A 17940-nucleotide genomic window follows, 5' to 3' on the forward strand; every position below is an offset into this window, starting at 1 on the left:
CTCCTGGTTTGCCCCCCAATATTTAGCGCAGCTAAGAAGCTTAGGACCACCTTAGAGGCACACGCTGGTTCAGGGCGGTGGGGAGGCCAGAGCGCTACTGGTCCACCCTGGGGAAGGACGGGGTGCTCCTTCGGAGGAGGGGGGACAGCGCAGGTTGGGGCGCCGGAGGTGGGGGTGGAGGTGGGCAGTGAGAGGCACGTGGGGCACTAGCCCAGCTTCCCGCTGAACAATTCCCACCCACCTTTTAAGGAACCAGCAAAGCAGGAACTCCACTTCGTAGCTCGGGCATGCGGCTCCCTCCCCCGGAGCTCCATCCCCGCTCCCCTCCCGGGCCCCTCTTCCGAGCACCCCTCTCTCCCAAGCACCCACCGCCTCCCCAGCCCCTGCGCCGCGCTAGGAGCGAGTTCGCCAGGGCGGGGGCCGCCCCACGGCTCCAAGGAGGGGACCTAGGACTGGCCTTGGAGCTGGCGCCCCCCACCCCTAGCCAGGGGCGCCACCTCGGCCCACGCCGGGCCGCCGTCCGCCGCCCTCGCCCCCCGGGGGGTGTGTCCCCGAAGTGGAGGGCGCGGGAGGCCGAGGCAGCGGCCCCGCCCCCGGCCCGGGCCCCCTCCCGAGCGCGCAGCGAATGGTAGGCTCCACGGAAAGAGTGCGGGCGGCGCGCGGTGTCCTTCTCCGAGCCGCTCTCGGCGCCGGGGTCTAGGCGATCGCTGTTCCTCCTCCTCCTCCTCCTCCTCCTCCTCCTTCTCCTCCTCCTCCTCTTTCTCCTCCTCCTCCTCCCCCCGCCGCCTCGCTACCGCCGCGGATCCGGCTGGAGGCGCCGCTGTCATTCCTGCGCCGGAGGAGCCGGCGCTGCCGGTGCCTAGGGGTCGGGGCTCGGGGGAGCCGGGCCGCGGGGGACCCAACAGGTAGAGCCGGGGGTGCCCGGCCGCGCGCCCCCGGCGCATCATGCAGCTCTTTGTCACCTCTCTCGCCCCCAGGCCAAAATCCTGAGCATGATGGAAGACAATAAGCTGCTCGCGCTCCGCATCGATGGGGCGGTCCAGTCGGCCAGCCAGGAGATGACCAACCTGCGAGCCGAACTCACGGCCACCAACCGGAGGCTGGCGGAACTGAGCGGCGGCGGCGGCGGCGGCCCCGGCCCGGGCCCGGGCCCGGGAGCAGCGGCCAGCGCCTCGGCGGCGGCGGCGGCGGCGGCGGACTCGGCAGCGGCGAACATGGAGAACCACCAGCACAGCGCCCAAGGTAGGGATCGTACGGCGCCCGGGGCGGAGGAGAGGCGAGAGAGCAGGACCCGGACCCGGAGGGGGCCGGGGACTCGGTGCCCCCACGGCCGCGGCGAAACCGCCTTGCATTGTGGCTTGTAACCCTTTCCGCCCGGCGGTGGCCGGCGCTGCTCCCCTGCTGGGAGTTGCAGGCTGCTGTCAGTAAGGAAAACCCGGGCGCAACGTGCACGGGTTCACACGGTCACGCCTGTCCTGGCCAGCGCGAGCGAGGCGCAGCCGGCGCGTCCCCACCGGCAGCAGAAAGCGCCCTTCAGATGGCACACAGCCCCCAGCTCCGTGGGCAAACTTTTCATGCCCGGGCCTTTGCCCTCAGCCGCGGCAGGGGTGAATGCCACAGCTCCCCCCCAGTTCCGGAGGCTCCTTCCTTTGGAATGACTCCCGGAGAGGGAGCTCCAGACTCTGCTGCCGCGTTTGGGGTAGAGGATTGGACTGGTTTGCACTTTTCTCCACGGATGCCAAATCCCTTGTCTCGATTGCATCTGGACTTTATTTTCTCCCCATTTGAGATCGCGCAGGCAGTGGAATATATCGATGCAACAGTAGATGCTGTGCTCAGCATGGAGTTTAAATTTCCAGCAAATATAAACACTGTGAGCACTTTCCAGGGGTGGGGGGGAAATCTTAGACCTCAGAGGCTGAGTGATGGGCTCCTGGCGAAATGAAGGCGTAGATGGTGGATTTCCAGATAGCCGCCGCTTGAAGGGACTCTTTGCAGTTAGGAGGAGGGAAAAAAAAGACAGTCTGTGTTGACATTGACAATGATGAAGCTCTGAAACCCTCATGCATGGGTTAAAGGTGGAGGAAGCATCCAAAAAAAGAAAAAAAGAAAAAAAAAATACTGTTTGGTTTCTGTGAATTAAAAAGTAAAAGGGTAGGCTGGATTTTCAGGATGTCTTTTCTTTTTTTGCCTAATTGCCCTTTAAGAAACGTTGTCACCGGTTATTAATATCATTTGATTGTAAACTAAACTGCTGAAATCCAGAACATGACAGAAAAAATATCCAGTCCAGGAGGGCCACTTGTGTAAATATGTCACTTGATGAAGTATGAGGTACCAAAGGCTCACTGGCTTAGAAAGATTTTCTAGTTTTGTTGTTATTTCAAAGGCTTCTCCGAAGTGTTGAGAGAGAGAGAGTCTGTTTTCATATTAATGCCTTCTCTCCATCAGCTTCTGTTTCCTCTTTACCTTCCTGGGGTAGGTGTGCTTTTTTTTTTTTTTTTTGGTGTGAGATGTTAAGCCTGAACACTAGCAGTGTTTGTTCAATTCCAAGTCAGATCTTAACTTGGTACTTCAGGAGTCCGTCAAGAATCTTGGGGCAGTAATTTGGTACCAAAGTAGCATGACGTCATGGTGGGAAGGTGTTGTGAGCCTGGTGCTTGCTGCACAGTTTTCAAGGTGGGTATCTGGTTATTCTGTCATTTATCCCTTGTTATGTCATTGTGTGTGGAAGATGCTCTCTGCTGGCACCTGGGCAAAAAAGGGAAGTTGTTAGACTGCATGGTCATGCTTTACTTTTTATAGACAGGGACTCTTTCAACCTTAAAGAAATAGCGCAGAACTGGCATTTTGCTAAGAATCAAAAGCCATGGTGAGGGGGACTGAACAATGCTAGTTTATTTCCCACCATCCACCCCTCTCTCAGCGGAGGAAAAGTTAAGTGGCTTTTATCTGAGTCCTGGGTCTCGTTGCAGTCTGAGCATGCTAAGGAGGTCGGTGCCGCAATGATCTTCACATTCAACTTGGAAATTGTGATACTTGGCTGATGGTTAAATTGTTGTAGTGGAGCAACAGGGGACTGTTTCCTTTTTCTTTTTTCCTACAAAAATGCACAAGGCTGTGGAAATGGAAAAATGGCTTTTGGATTTCTTGATATCCCTAAAAACACACAAAACCAGCAGCTTCCTCATATTCTTAGAAACATGCCTGCCCAGGCCAGGGGCTGTCTGTGGGTGGTTGGATGCAGGATGGTTTTGATTTTTCCTCTGTGTACCATTGGTATTTTTCAAAACCTTTACTAGGGGGAGTTTAATGATTTTATAATCAGAAAATAAAATGCTGAAGATTTTAACTCAGCTTGATGGTTGGCCACATATCCCTCTAAATTGATGTCAATTTAAACTAATGTGATGGTTGAAAAGAAAACAAGACCCCCATATAAATCCAGTGGGGCATCATTTACTTATATATGGCAACAGTTCCTCAATACAGTACTTTTTACATTATTTAGCCTCTGTGAGTGTTTTGGGTTTTTGTTTTTATTTTGCTTTGTTTTGTTTTGTGTTCTCATGACATGTGGCAGCATTCTGCTGGAACCGAAACCTTCTGCAGAGGTGGTCTGGTAGTTTCTTTTGCTAGTGCTTTCGTATTCCTAAAGGAAAGCACTGGGCTCGCTCAAGTTAATTTCAAAGTGTGGTTGATTGGCTTTCTCATGCTTCTTTGTCATATACCTCCAGGAAGGCTCACAGAAGCTCAGTTCCTGGGGGTTCCTAATTCTTCCGAATTAGTCTTCTGTTTTAATTTTGTCTGTGTTGGTGCAAGTCAATGGGCTCAAACCCTATGAGCATTTAGCGTTATTGAGTTATCACTTTTCAAATCAAGGTTTTCAATGAAATGAGTACCTTTCAAAACGCAACTGTATAAGTCATCATTTAACTAAAGGGCATTATGCACATATTAAGTGCATGCTAATTTCCTTTTAATAATATTAGCCCAAATGGTTACAGGGAAGAGTCACCTTTTGCTCTCCCTGCTGAGAAACTGTTAGATCCATTTTCAGATTTCTTTGTTAAAAAAATTTTAGTTAATAAATTAAAGAAGCTCGTCAATCCACCAGTGGATGTTTGGTTCCAGTGAGGATATCTGACAGTAGGTAAGTTGATGAAGAAAACTTGGGTTTTCCTAGAGAGTTAATGCAGTGTGTCATTTAAACAAAATATTAACTTGGTTGGTACCCTCTGTGAGCTGGCATGGTTGCTATGTAACAGAGTCTAGAAAGTGAACTGCTGAAAATCTGGGCTTTCGGCACTTTGCAGGATCTTCTTTCAGAATCTGTGTTGAAAGAAACGCTTGGCAGCCAGCCCATCTCCTCTCTCCCTGCTTCAAGTGAGTCGGATAATCCCTAATGAGGATGCTGGCATGTGAAGCATAGGGTATCCGCGCAGGGTGGCACATCTCAAGGCTCCAGAGCTGCCTCTTAGGTTGGTGGGGGTCACAACTGCCTTTGACAGGTGGACAGAAGGAGCCTTGGAAAGAATAGAGCCAAGCAGTTGTTCCAATTTGTCTTGTTGTCGGTAGCCAGAGAACGGATTTGTTTAAAGTCACATTTCTAAGCTGTTTTCCTCGGCGTAACATCTCTGGGAAATGTGTTTAAGATGCTTGCTATTCTTTGAGGGGAAAATATAGCAGTTTGTTTCTCTGAAAATGTTTTATCTGATGAATGGCTAATATTAGATTCAACTGGTTGCTTTGCTATGCATAGAATAAAACAATGAAGTTCCATCGTACCCAATTCAAATAGGTGTTTAACTGTATACAACGTAAAATACCTACGCCCAGTAGGATGTATACCTACTGCCAATATTTTTGTGGTTTGTTTTTTTAAGGAAATAATTGTATTTATATGCCTATGTAAGTGGAAATGCTCATAGCATCTTTCTTGGGTGTTGAGGACTTACTGTTTACTGCATTTGTTAGATGGGGATGGGGAAAAGTGTCATTTTCTTACACCTTTGTAAATTTCCATAAATAGATGCAAGTTTTATTTTTTTTCTCCCCAGGCATTAAAATAGGCTGTTACTTCAGGTCTGATGGCTCTTATCTAGCATTACTATAACACTGGAAACTCTTTGGTGAAGTAGAAATTACCTTGGGACTGAATTGAATGTGTGAGTAGTGTGCAGAGATGCTAGACACTGTTGCTTTTCAAAATCAAAGCATCCCCTTTGGTATCCCCTTCCCAATTTGTTCTGCCTCTACATACTCTTGTTTTCCCAAGCAGACGTTTATCTTTTTTGAGAAGAGGATTTTCACATGGCAGAGAGGATGGAACAAAATGTGGCGGAATCTCGGGGGCCTTCTGTTAGCTCACCTGTAAGTTACAGAGCTCATTCAGTACCTATGGCTTGGTTTTCCAGCCATATCAATGGGCTGAAAGAGACTTGTCTGTCTTTTCCTAATCTGGTAGGCTGTCATGAGATGGGACTTCAAAATTCTTCCTGAAAATCACCATGCATGGTCACAAAGAGAATACGTACAGATCAGTACAGCGTGGTTGCAATTGGTTATTGATTGACTATTATTTACTGTCTTTCCATTGTCTTTGGAAAATGCCTTTGGAAGACCCCTTAAGTCAAGTCTCTGGTTCTGGTTAATTTCACACTTCCAGCGTTTCAGGATTTACTGAGGCTTTTCAAAACTTCTTTGATACTAAGTTTGAGCCAATCTGATTTTTATAATAGGAGGCTAGTCACACATCCTCCCAGTGTAAGACAAGGCATGTTCTCCCCGTGCCTATCCCCCCTCTACTCCCCAAGACTGCTGGCACTTTTGAGGAATCCTGTAGCTTATAAGTTGTGACTTCCTGGCTGCCATTGAGCATCTCGCAGATGGCCTTGGCAGGTGGGGAGTGCTCGTTGAAACATTTCCTGCTCACCACGCGAGTCATATGGGGCCCAGAAGGTCAAGCCTGGGTCCCGGCCATATTCACTGCATGTTTCATTTATATTTATTCCTGAGTTATATAGCTAAGGCAAGTGAAATCAACATGAATTTCTCAGTGCTTTTCAGACCTTTTCCAGTATTGGTTTGTGTGAGCATTAGTGCTTGGCTTCTCACCCCCTGCCATCCATCAGGCAAGAATGGAACTCGTTCTGCCCGCTGAGGCCAGGGAATGGGTTTGTAAGTGATCTTGTAAATGAAAATTAGTCCATACTGTTTGGGCTGGATATTAGGGTGAGTAACACATGGGATGACAAGGGTAACACATGGGATGACAAGGGATGCCACCAACAGCAGTCATTGCAATGTCCTAGTCATCGGAAATGCAGGCAAAGAGGGTTCAGGCAGAATCATTTAGGAAAAGACAGCTTCCCTGAAGCCAAGAGGGTGACCATCCATTGCCGCAGATTGTACCTGACAATTCAGGGCAGGTAAGTGTCCCACTGGCTCATGTCACCATCCTCAAGGTCCCCTGCCAGGCCCATCTTGACTGTGGAGAAGCTGGAGGGAGATCAGGCAAAGGAATCTCTTCTTCTTCCCCATGTGGTTGGATGAGACCAGAACATTCTTGCTTGTTTGATGCAACCTCAGATCTCGGTGGCAGACTCCAGGCTGTGCTCTGTGGGCATTCTTGCTTCCCCCCTTGAAATCCTGAGCTGCTAGAAACATGAAAGAAGCTGAATGTAGTTTTAATGAGTTTTGGCAAGAACAACTGTTTGAGCAGGTGGCTTCCGTGTGATGGGATATCATTGGTTCTCAATTTGTTTTAGTATCTTTGTTGACTTGGCCTTGCTGGACCTTTGGGTCAGACTTCTGAAAAGCCCTGTCCCCTTCACCCTCCAATGAGTTGAGACCCTAGCACGAAAGCTCGTACGGAGCTTGTAACAGGCAGGTCTGCCAGCAAAGCGCCCCCGAGGCCTCTGCCCCTTCTGTGATGGGCTGTCAGGCTGAGAGGATGGAGAGAAATGGGAGGAGGGGCTACCCGCCCAGCTCCTACCCCTTCTCTCCTCTTCCACCAGAGCAAGTGCTGGAGTGAAGGGGATGTAAAGGCCTTCCATTCCCAATATTGTCTCAGCTCTACAGATTGTTTGAAGTAATGTGAATCATTAAGAGCAAAGTGCCCTCTAAAGGAAGGTGGGTCCAGAGCTAATATTTTACACTCACCTTCGGCACTTCATTATGGCTCTCGGAGCTCACCTCTTGGGTACATCACAAGACAGTGGGGGTTCTGGAACCATCCTGATACCATGTAATTTTCTTTTCAGTGAAGGTGAATAGTGTAATGTAGGACTAAATTAGAACTAGTTTCAGTGCTTTGTCAAACTTTTCAATAAATAATAACAATAAGGACTTCCAACATGTTAAGTACTTTCCCGAGTGCTTAACATGCATAATTGTATCTGGAGCCCAATGAAGTGACAACTGTCGTGCCCATTTTTGAAAAGAGGAAACTGACTGGGACTCAGAGAGGTTAGGTCACCTGTCTACCATGACATAGTAATGACAACGATGGTGATGATGACAGCAAGCTTTGACATAGTCTTGCTCGGAGCTAGGTACTGTTCTACGTGCTTCTCTGAATTAATGCATTTAATTTTTGTAATGACTTATAAGGCAGGTATCATTGTACCCATTTTACGTATGAGAAAACCGAGGCATGAAAATGATCTATTACTTGCCAAAGGGCCATTAAGTGACCAGGCTCTGGCTCCGGAGTCCATGCTCTTACTCATCTCACTTTGATGCCCAGGGTCACTCGGCTGGTAGTGACTGATCCAGGAATTCAAACCCACCGGGGCTCTCCGCTGTTTAAACCTAAACAGTATTGTCTCCTAAATCAGAAATATCTTTCGGTTTGTTCATTAGGAAGGTTGACGGAGCTGTAGGCTTGTCTCCATTCTTAATTAATGTTTTCCTAAACTGATGATAATTTCTGGGTCCTTATATGAAATCATAGGGAAGCAGGAGTACCTCTCCCTTAGGTGTGAGGTTAACTGACAAAGAGGGAATTGGGTCCTGCTTGCAAGGTGAGCAACCCAAGGGTCACCTGTCACCAACGAAAAGAACCATACTGATCCTGGCGTTGGGGCCTCCTACTTCTCAGACTTTGTATGCATTCTCTCTTGGGAAGGATGATTCCAGGCAAAGCTGGTATCCTGTGGTCCTATTATTCTCCCTCCTACCCATATCTTTCCCTTTTCCGAGTTCTCTCCCAGTGGCCTCAGTGGCCCCCAGTGGCCCAAGGCCACGCCCATAAAAAGACCTATAACTACTCACAGATTCCTTTACACTAGGGTTTCCCAGTCTTGGCACTGTTGTCATTTGCAGGATAATTCTTTGTTGGGGGGGAGGCATTGTGTGCATTGTAGGATGTTTAGCAGCATGCCTGGCCTCTGCCCACTAGATGCCAGTAGAACCTTCCACACCCCAGTTGTAACAACCAAAAATGTCTCCAGATGTTGCCAAATATCCACTGGGGGCCCCATCATCCCTGGCTGAGAACCACTTTGTATGCCAGGCATTAGAGGAGGCCCCAGTTGTGAGTCTTAGGATGGCGCCTCTGTGAGACCAGAGAGTTTCATCTGTTTGTCTTCTGCTCCATTCACAGCACCTAGAACAGTGCCTGGCACATAGCAAGAGCTCAGTAAATAGTTGTTGACTGAATGAATGAATGAATGAATCCATGATTTTTTAAATTACAGAGTGTGCGGAATTCGGTCGACTTGTCGTGTTTTACATGAAGATCATTGGTTTAATGACAGATGGTTTTAATTGTGTTTATTTGCCATAGGTCAACACTGTTCTAAACCCTCTCCCTGCATTATCTCAATTAATCCTTTTAACTACCTTCTGAGGTAAGTCCTGGGTTGGCCACCTTACAGATGAGAAAATTGAGGCCCAGGAAGGTTATGTGACTTGCCCAGTGTCACCAAGCTAGCGAGTGGCAGAGCCAGGATATAATCCCAAGTAAACGTGCCTCCAGAGACTCCCTGCTGTCCCAGCCAGGATGCTGTACAGCTTTGCATAGTTCTTCCCATTCCTGCCCAAGAAATCATTTTTGTTCTAAAGCTGGCGTTGTGGCAATTATAGTTAGGATTTGCATGTCAGACACTAAGTCATTGATCATAAATCCTCAGTGCTCCCCCGTACGAAAGATGCTTTGTCACTGCCAGAGAGTCTGTAGCCAGGAAGGACTGGTGTCTGGCCAGAGGTAAGAGGGCAGTTCAGTGGCCGAGCCATGTTCACATGTGAGAATCTCCCTTCTCTCTGCCTTGCTGCTGGGCTTCAGCTGGAGGGAGTCACAGAGAGGACTGAAAGTTTCATGGAAAGGGGACAGTGGCCCCCGGAGCTTCTTAGCAGGGGGTTGACTCATTTTTAGGAAAAGGGATGTTGCAGGATCAGAAATGGGGAGCTGCAGAGACTTTGAAGATTATCCAAGAGGGTAGTGATAGCAATAGCCAGCATCTGTTGAGGCTTTTTTTTTTTTTTTTTTCTGGACTTTCCCAGACTCTGTGGGGTGTGATTGATGACATTTTCTCATCTGACTTTCCTATCACAGCGAGTTAGATAATGTTCTCACCTCCATTCTACAAATGAAGAAACTGAGGCTTAGAAAGGTTTAGTTGCTTTTCCAAGATCTAGACAGTGGTCTTCTGCTGGATTGGAACACAGGTTCAGCTGACCCTGGAGCCCACCTGCTTCACTACAGCAAGAATATTGAGGACTACCCTAGTGGCGTGGTAGTTAAGAATCTGCCTGCCAGTGCAGGGGACACGGGTTCAATCCCTGGTCCAGGAAGATGCCACATGCCACATAGCAACTAAGCCTGCGCACCACAACTACTGAGCCCATGTGCCACAACTACTGAAGCCCATGCACTCTAGGGCCTGCGTGCTGCAACTACTGAGCCCACGTGCTGCAACTACTGAAGCCCGTGTGCCTAGAGCCCATACTCTGCAACAAGAGAAGCCACCGCAATGAGAAGCCCGTGCAGCGCAACGAAGAGTAGCCCCTGCTCGCCACAACTAGAGAAAGCCCACATGCAGCAACGAAGACCCAACACAGCCAAAAATAAATTTAAAAAAAAAAGGAATATTGAGATACTGTGCCAGGCAGCACAGAGACATGCCAGGAGGATGGCTTTGTCTTTTTGCTTACAGGCCAACCCTCCCACTCCCCTTCTTTTTTCTTTTCTTCCTTTCCTCCTTTCTTCTCTCTGTCTCCATCTAGCTTGAGAGAGTGAGCACATAGGTTCAGGGACCACAGATTTAATAAGATATGGGGCAAGTTATCTTGGAGCTCGTAGGCTAGTAGGTGTGACTGACATGGAAGTATAATTACATTTTATAATAAAGGTCTAGACAGGTGTAATGGGAAAATAGATGATGAAGTGACAAATACAGAAGCCTTCACAGATGTACATGGCAGTGGCAATATGTAAGAAAAGCATGCTGGGAAAATACATTAAATTCTCTACTAAGGTTAAACTGCCCACGAGAGATTATTAGAGTGCAACTTTGGGGGTAGGTTGGGATTGGATACTGCAGAGAATAGCTGCTGGCTGGGACCTTCTCCCTCAAAGAGCATTTCTTAAGGAGAAAGAAGATGTGGATGATAACAGGGTTTAGACCCTGAATAATAGTTGGGTTTTTTTCTCCAAATAGAACAAGAAAAGATATGAATTTCAATACAGGTATAGCTCTGCATCTTTCAAAATAAGCTCACCCCTTGTATATATTATCTTCCTGGCCAAGGCTGGGGCTTCTTGTCAGCTGCAACAAATGAATTAGTTCATTTTCCTTGATTAACTTGAATTTTTTTTTAAACCATTGAGGATGGTGTCTTTAATTCAGTAAGTGCAACTTGGAACACAGTGGGATTTATGTCACCCTTTCCCCCTCATTCTTGCCATTTGAAATTCTGTGCTCACCATTTCCTGACGATAGCAAGGTATGAAATTTAGAAATTTGATACTGACCCTGGAGAGTGCAATTGTGGCACCATAGAGCTTGATGAATGATGGCTGGGGAGAACTGACCTGTGATTATATGTATACTGATTATCTTAATTAATGCATTCATCAAGTAGATTGCTTTTCCTGTTCCTACAAGGTTTACCATGCGAAGCAAGAAAAAACTGGGAATATTTTTCGACACAGCTTTAGATTTGGGAGTTAACAGAAAGGCAAGGCCTGGCTGCCATTTTGTAGAGACTGTTAGCCCATTAGCTAGCAGACGTGCTCAGATTGCTCTGTTCACTATTTGACTTGGTACCAAGCAGCCCTGCAAGGAGGCATGTTCAAGTCTTAATGGAAGTCCTCTGGAGAAGGATCATTATTTCTGGTCAGCTTTTCTACAGTGTGGGTCATTATCATGGACCAATAGAATAGAACCTTGTTAAAACTCAACTGGTCGATTCATGGGTTGGTTCCACCATGGGATAACTCAAAATCCACCCTTCAACACTTTCAGTGTTATCACCTTGCCTCTAAAGCAAAAGCTTGGTCTAGCATCCTCAGTTCACAAAGCCAATGCTCAGAATCCTTTTTCCAGGATTCTGCTGCTTTTATCCACTCTTCTTTCCTTTGCACCCAGGAGGCACTAGGGAAGCACTAGAGTATATCACTACCCAGATCTTTGTAGATCATTGCAGATCTTTGCAGTATACAGAGACTTGCACAGGCTTTGTCTCTGTGGATCCTACCAACTGGCCCATAGGATGGAATTGAAGTAGACACAGCAATCTATTTCTCAAATAAGGAAACTGAGGGACAGTGATTTAAACTGATTTGTTCAAGATTGTTGAGCTTGTCATTGAACCAAATTCTCCCCTCTTTCTCCCACTGCAAGATCCCACTGTGACTGCACAATGGTGGCAGAGGGCTGCCCGCCCTGGAACTTATGATTGGGTGAGATCTGACCTTGCCTTGGCCAAGCCCTCTTGAGCATGGGCCACCCTGTCTTGTAAGACCTGGATGGTGACACCATCACCCCAAGACTGTGCTCTCATACTCTGAGCTCCCATGTCCAATGTCTACCCATGGTAAAGGGGCAATCCAGTTTTACAGATTTAATCTTTTTACACTAAATTCTTTCATCCTCTCCATGGGGTTTTCAATCATTTGACTTCTCTTTCAATGACCTATCTTATTCATGTCTGAACGTAGCATTTCTCTCCTTCTGGCCTCCCTTAAAAGCAGTTAGGGACCTGTAAACTGGAGCAGGTTTGCACCCGGGAAACTTCCTGATTGTCTTATTGGATCTGGGAATGACTTTCGTATGGAGGACAATTTTTTCCACCTGACACCACCGTCATTTAGGATTTTTGAATACGGGAAGCACGTCTGTGAGGGGACCTATGGTCTTAGCATGTGGATGTGTGTACTCTCTGAGTGTCGGGGGCAGGATGTAGCCATCACAGTAAATCTGCCTAATTTCTCTCTCTTCCCTGCCCCTTCAGGGAGACACTTTGAAACCTTTAGGATCTCTTTTATCAGAATCTTTGAGTTAACATCCATCCAAAACATGTTGGTTTAAATTGTCCACCTAAACTGTTGGCTGTGTAGGCACATGTTCTCAATGTTACAGCTGTTGTGGCTGTAAATGCCTATATAGTTGGTGGACCTCCTGCTACTCCAAGTTCACATCTAGACCTTGTACTCAGATCATTGGAATCTCATCCACAGACCGAAGTCCAACAGTGTGGCAGAAAACTCAGGGAAAATCAGACTGGGGTCTTTTGCTGTGCACCCAAGGAGAGTGGAGAGGAACTATCAACCCGGAGGCCTCTGTAGCGCAGCAGACAACCCGCTGTAGTCAACTGACACCTAAGCAGCTAATCTATTGGCTGGGACTCTGATCTCTGTTTCATTTCAGTGTGATGAGGAACAGTCGCTAAAGGCTTCCCAAACCTCTTATAGCAAAATAGAAATAATATACATTTGAAATGCATTTGAAGATCTATTTATAATAGGCTCTAGAAGATCAGAAAGTATTTTTAAGGATCAAAATGTTTGCTCGTAGTACCCCTACAATGTGACAACTAAAAAAGTCTTTAGACATTACCCAGTGTTTTTGAGTTTTAGATGTGTATTAGCATTAAACACTTAGGATTCCCGCCACTGCCAACAGATATTATAGCTGCACATGGAGATGAAAGAAGGTGCTTCTTGATTCAGTTGGGAGTTCACTTCAGTGCTTGCTCTTGTGGCTTGAATGATGGAGCTAGTGTAGGAGTTGGCAAACTTTTTCTGTCAAGGACCAGATAGTAAATATTGTAGGCTTTGGGGACCATAGGATATCTGTCATAATTCCTCAACTCTGCTGCTGTAATGTGAAAGCAGCCATAGACAATAAGTAAATGAATGGGCGTAGTTGTGTTCCAATAAAACTTTATTTACAAAAACAGGCACTCCTTGGGCTGTAATTTGCCAACCCCTGAACTTGCAGTTCTCTTCCATTTGCCTTCTGACCCATTTATATCCCGCACCTTTACAGTGCTTAGCATACAGAAGGAGCTTAATAATGATTGATTAAGCTAGTGAATTAGACGTGAGCAATAAAACCACCAGATTACAGTGTTAAAGGAGCAGAAACAAGAAGTTAATTACTAGGGGTGTAATGGTTAACGGACAAGAGAAAGAGACATTTGTTGGCAGCTTCATGGTTTGAGGTGAAGTCATTTGTGATTAGTCATCATCACAGACCTCGAACTGTGAAGGGACAAAGAATCACCAGTAGCAGTGAGATACAGAGCGAGACACTTGGCATCTGAGCCTCAATTTCCTTATTTAGGAAATGAGGAGGTCATTTCCATCTTCAAGATAATACAGCAGATACCTGGGTTTAAGGGAGTGAAACAGATCCGATCCAGATCCGGGCGATATGACTTGGCTTGTGGGACATTACAGCTCTCAGTTTCCTCCTCTATAACGAGGCCGATAATTCCTCCTTTCTAGAGTGATTAGGATGGTTTAGCACAGGGTTTCTCAGCCTCAGCACTGTTGACATTCTGGGCCAGAAAATTCTTTGTGGGGGGCTGACTTGTGCGTTTTAAAATGTTTAGCAGCATCCCTGGTCTACACCGCTAGATGCTCGTAGCACCCCTATAACGTGACAACCAAAAAAGTCTTTAGACATTGCCCAGTGTTTTTTCCTGGGGGGAAAATTACTCCCTGGGTTAATGGAATAACACATAGTGTGCCTGGCACAAAGCTTGGTGGACTTTGGGATTCAATAGATAGAACTCTTCATTATTAATAGCATAGTATATTATTGAACTCTGAATTCTCCTACCTTGGAATGAAATTCTCTTTATTTCTCCAGCTGATTTCTGTCCCCCATAGGCAAGATTGGACGTTTTTTCCCCAGATCCCAGGTCTTTCTCCTGATATCTGTGTTGCTTAGAGGCCTTTCCCCTGGGAGGAGCCAGACTTCTTATGACGTCCTGCTGAGTATGCTTTCCAGCCCTTTAAACACACATGTACCTAGACTTGTATTTGAGGTTACGGTCAGAATCCATAAATGGTTCATATGAGAAATCATACAGATGTCTGCAACAAGAATGGACAGGGAGGGTTAAGGACTGAAAAGCTTAACTCACAAAGGCTGGCAGGCTGGGGTGGTAGGTGGTATTCAGATGAAACAGATAATAAGGTACCCAAACTAGTATCAACAAAATTATCACTTCCCTTGTGAGCATGCATACGCTTCTCACATTAGCCAGGAGCCAGTTTTCAATGGTTTAAACTTTAGCCAAGAGGGCTATTCCAACATTGGTTTACATCTGGATTTAATGTTCTGCCATCCATTTTTTTTTTTTTTTTTTTTAATTTGAGAAGCATATGGTCCAAGTCAATGTGTGTGGGGAGAGCTTGACGTGGATGTGTATGTGGGGTTTTTTTTGTTTTTTTTTTTAAATTTTATTTGTTTATTTATTTATTTTTGGCTGTGTTGGGTCTTCATTTCTGTGCGAGGGCTTTCTCTAGTTGCGGCAAGCGGGGGCCACTCTTCATCGCGGTGCGCGGGCCTCTCGCTATCACGGCCTCTCTTGTTGCGGAGCACAGGCTCCAGACGCGCAGGCTCAGTAAATGTGGCTCAAGGGCCCAGTTGCTCCGCGGCATGTGGGATCTTCCCAGACCAGGGCTCGAACCCGTGTCCCCTGCATTGGCAGGCGGATTCTCAACCACTGAGCCACCAGGGAAGCCCTGCCATCCATATTTTTACATATATTCTTTTTAATGATGGAGAGAGAGAGAGATAAAGAGAGAGATTTTCAGTGAATTCTGTCCCCTACATATTAGCAGTTATATTTTTTATCTATTTCTCTGGGAAAATACATAAATGCAAAAGAATGCATTGAATTCAGTAACATTCTTAAACGGCTGCCTCTTCTGCATCTGCATATATTTCAAAGATAATGGCACATACTATCTATTTTACGTTTGGTAGTGTATATATGTCCATGCCACTCTCTCACTTTGTCACAGCTTACCCTTCCCCCTTCCCATATCCTCAAGTCCATTCTCTAGTAGGTCTGTGTCTTTATTCCCGTCTTACCACTAGGTTCTTCATGACCTTTTTTTTTTCTTCTTAGATCCCGTATATATGTGTTAGCATACTGTATTTGCTTTTCTCTTTCTGACTTACTTCACTCTAGTGGGAAGCAACTGCATAGCACAGGGAGATCAGCTCGGTGCTTTGTGACCACCTAGAGGGGTGGGATAGGAAGGGTGGGAGGGAGGGAGATGCAAGAGGGAGGAGATATGGGAACATATGTATATGTATAACTGATTCACTTTGTTATAAAGCAGAAACTAACACACCATTGTAAAGCAATTATACTCCAATAAAGATGTTAAAAAAATTAAAAAATAAAATAAAAAAATAAAAATACACTTAAAGCACTTTTAACAAGTGCATGACCCTTTTAAAAAAAAAAAAAAAGATAATGGCACATACATGCAATAAAAATGCTTCATTCTGTCCACAGGTGGCACATTGGAGACATGTGGATTTTGGACTTCCTCTAAGTCACTCTCTCTGGCCACCCAGACTCTCTGTGGCCCACAGCTTGGGACTGTGGCTACAGAATGCATCTATCTGGACATGTGTGTTCAGCCCTGTGCAATGCGGCTCTCAGCAATGCCATGTGCAGTTAGGTGCTCAATAAGTGCCTTGGAAAATTATGGCTACAGCCCCAGGCCTTGAGCCTTCTGATTTTAAGCGGTTCTTCTGTTCCTCAAACTCAGCTCTGCCTCGCTGTGACACAATCAGATAAATCTATGATTTGGACCCTTGGCTTTAAGAAAACCCTTCTTTATTTAGGCAGAAATTTCTATGGTGACTTCCTGGTATGGATATTGGAAAACACTGGCTATAGTCAGAATAACAAAACTGGCCCTAAACTAGATTTCGGGCAATATGATTTGATTGGCCAACTGTCATCGCTAACTAGTGTCATCCTGCCCCATCTCCGGCTAACTCCTAAAACCCCTCAAGCGTGTGATGCATCATATCATTTTCTATTTATGCCAGCGCTGGATAATGGCCTAATCTCTCCAGTAGCATTCAGATTTATTAGAGAAGATGGCATTCACAAAATCATTTCACTGTTCCACTGCAAACACCCTAAGCTAATAGGCACCTTCTTATTATAAACCTTCCCTTTAACAGTGGTTTATTACCTGCAATTAAAATCAACTGGAAGGGGCTTCCCTGGTGGCGCAGTGGTTGAGAATCTGCCTGCCAATGCAGGGGACACGGGTTCGAGCCCCGGTCTGGGAAGATCCCATATGCCGCGGAGCAACTAGGCCCGTGAGCCACAACTACTGAGCCTGCGCGTCTTGAGCCCGTGCTCCGCAACAAGAGAGGCCGCGATAGTGAGAGGCCCGCGCACCGCGATGAAGAGTGGCCCCCGCTTGCCGCAACTAGAGAAAGCCCTCGCACAGAAACGAAGACCCAACACACCCATAAATAATAAATAAATAAATTAAAAAAAAAAAATCAACTGGAAGACCCAGTAAATGGTTTTCATTTCTTTTCTTTTGTGTTTGGTTAATATTTAGCTGGTGGGCCACCAGGGACTTAGGCGGGAACATCAGAGAGAGGCAAGTTTTGGCTCACAGGAGAGCTGTCCAGAGGGATGTGGTCATCACCAGAGCCTAGATGACCATCTGCCAGGCGTGTTGGAAAAGCTACTCCCACACTGGGTTTAGAAGTTCGGGAGAAAAAAATAGGAAGAACACCAAATGTGATCTTCCCTTTCTTGTGTTTTGCATTCAGATGGGCCATTGAAGACAAAAGTTTAGCAGTAACAGTATGCTGTCATTTGGGTACAACGCAGAGAAAGTTGAGAAGATAGTAATGACTAGGAAAGCGTCTCACTGGCTTTCACTGTAATGACTTGTTTGAACAAATTAAGATGCTGACACAGGTAAGTTCAGCGTTTATAGCGTAGGACAGAAATCTCGAGTCCCTTGCTTGGATGCATATCCTGTTCTCTTAACACGTGTTAGCTGTGTGTGGTGGGCAAGCTGCTTTACAGTCTAGGCCCCAGTTTGCCCCCAGGGATAACACTAACCTCGACACCCCAGAGCTGTGAGATCACAGGAGAGGGTGTGTTGGAGAGCCGAGCACACCGCCTGGCACTTGGCACGTCCTCCAGGAATGTCGTAAAGTCCTCCAGGAATGTCGGAAAGGTCGTAAACTGGTGCCATCAACGTGCGTACATGTACGGCCTCCCAGCAGGCCCCGGGGTGGGTCTAGGCTGTTCTTTGTTTACTTGCTCGCTTAGCCTCCACTAGGCGCGTTTTCTGATTGATGAGGCCCGGTCCTTGGTGCTAGGATACTGGGATGTGTAAGGTGCTCGCCTTCTGCCGGAAGCCGAAGGAGGAAAGAGCAGAGGGGGAAGGACCCATTGGGGAACCAAGAGAACTGGATG

At 46.5% G+C, this 17940-nt stretch overlaps 1 protein-coding gene across 1 annotated transcript in view; it reads left to right on the forward strand.

The window, feature by feature from the left end:
• Positions 1-977: 977 nt before the first annotated feature.
• KAZN (kazrin, periplakin interacting protein) overlaps positions 978-17940 on the forward strand; it is a 463316-nt gene continuing 446353 nt past the window's right edge. The window contains exon 1 of the mRNA XM_068538931.1: positions 978-1242. Coding sequence (XP_068395032.1) covers positions 993-1242 — 250 coding nt within the window. The 5' untranslated portion in view covers positions 978-992. The remainder of the gene's footprint in view (positions 1243-17940) is intronic.

Source organism: Eschrichtius robustus, chromosome 3 (assembly GCF_028021215.1).
Source record: "Eschrichtius robustus isolate mEscRob2 chromosome 3, mEscRob2.pri, whole genome shotgun sequence".
NCBI classification, from domain to species: domain Eukaryota; kingdom Metazoa; phylum Chordata; class Mammalia; order Artiodactyla; family Eschrichtiidae; genus Eschrichtius; species Eschrichtius robustus.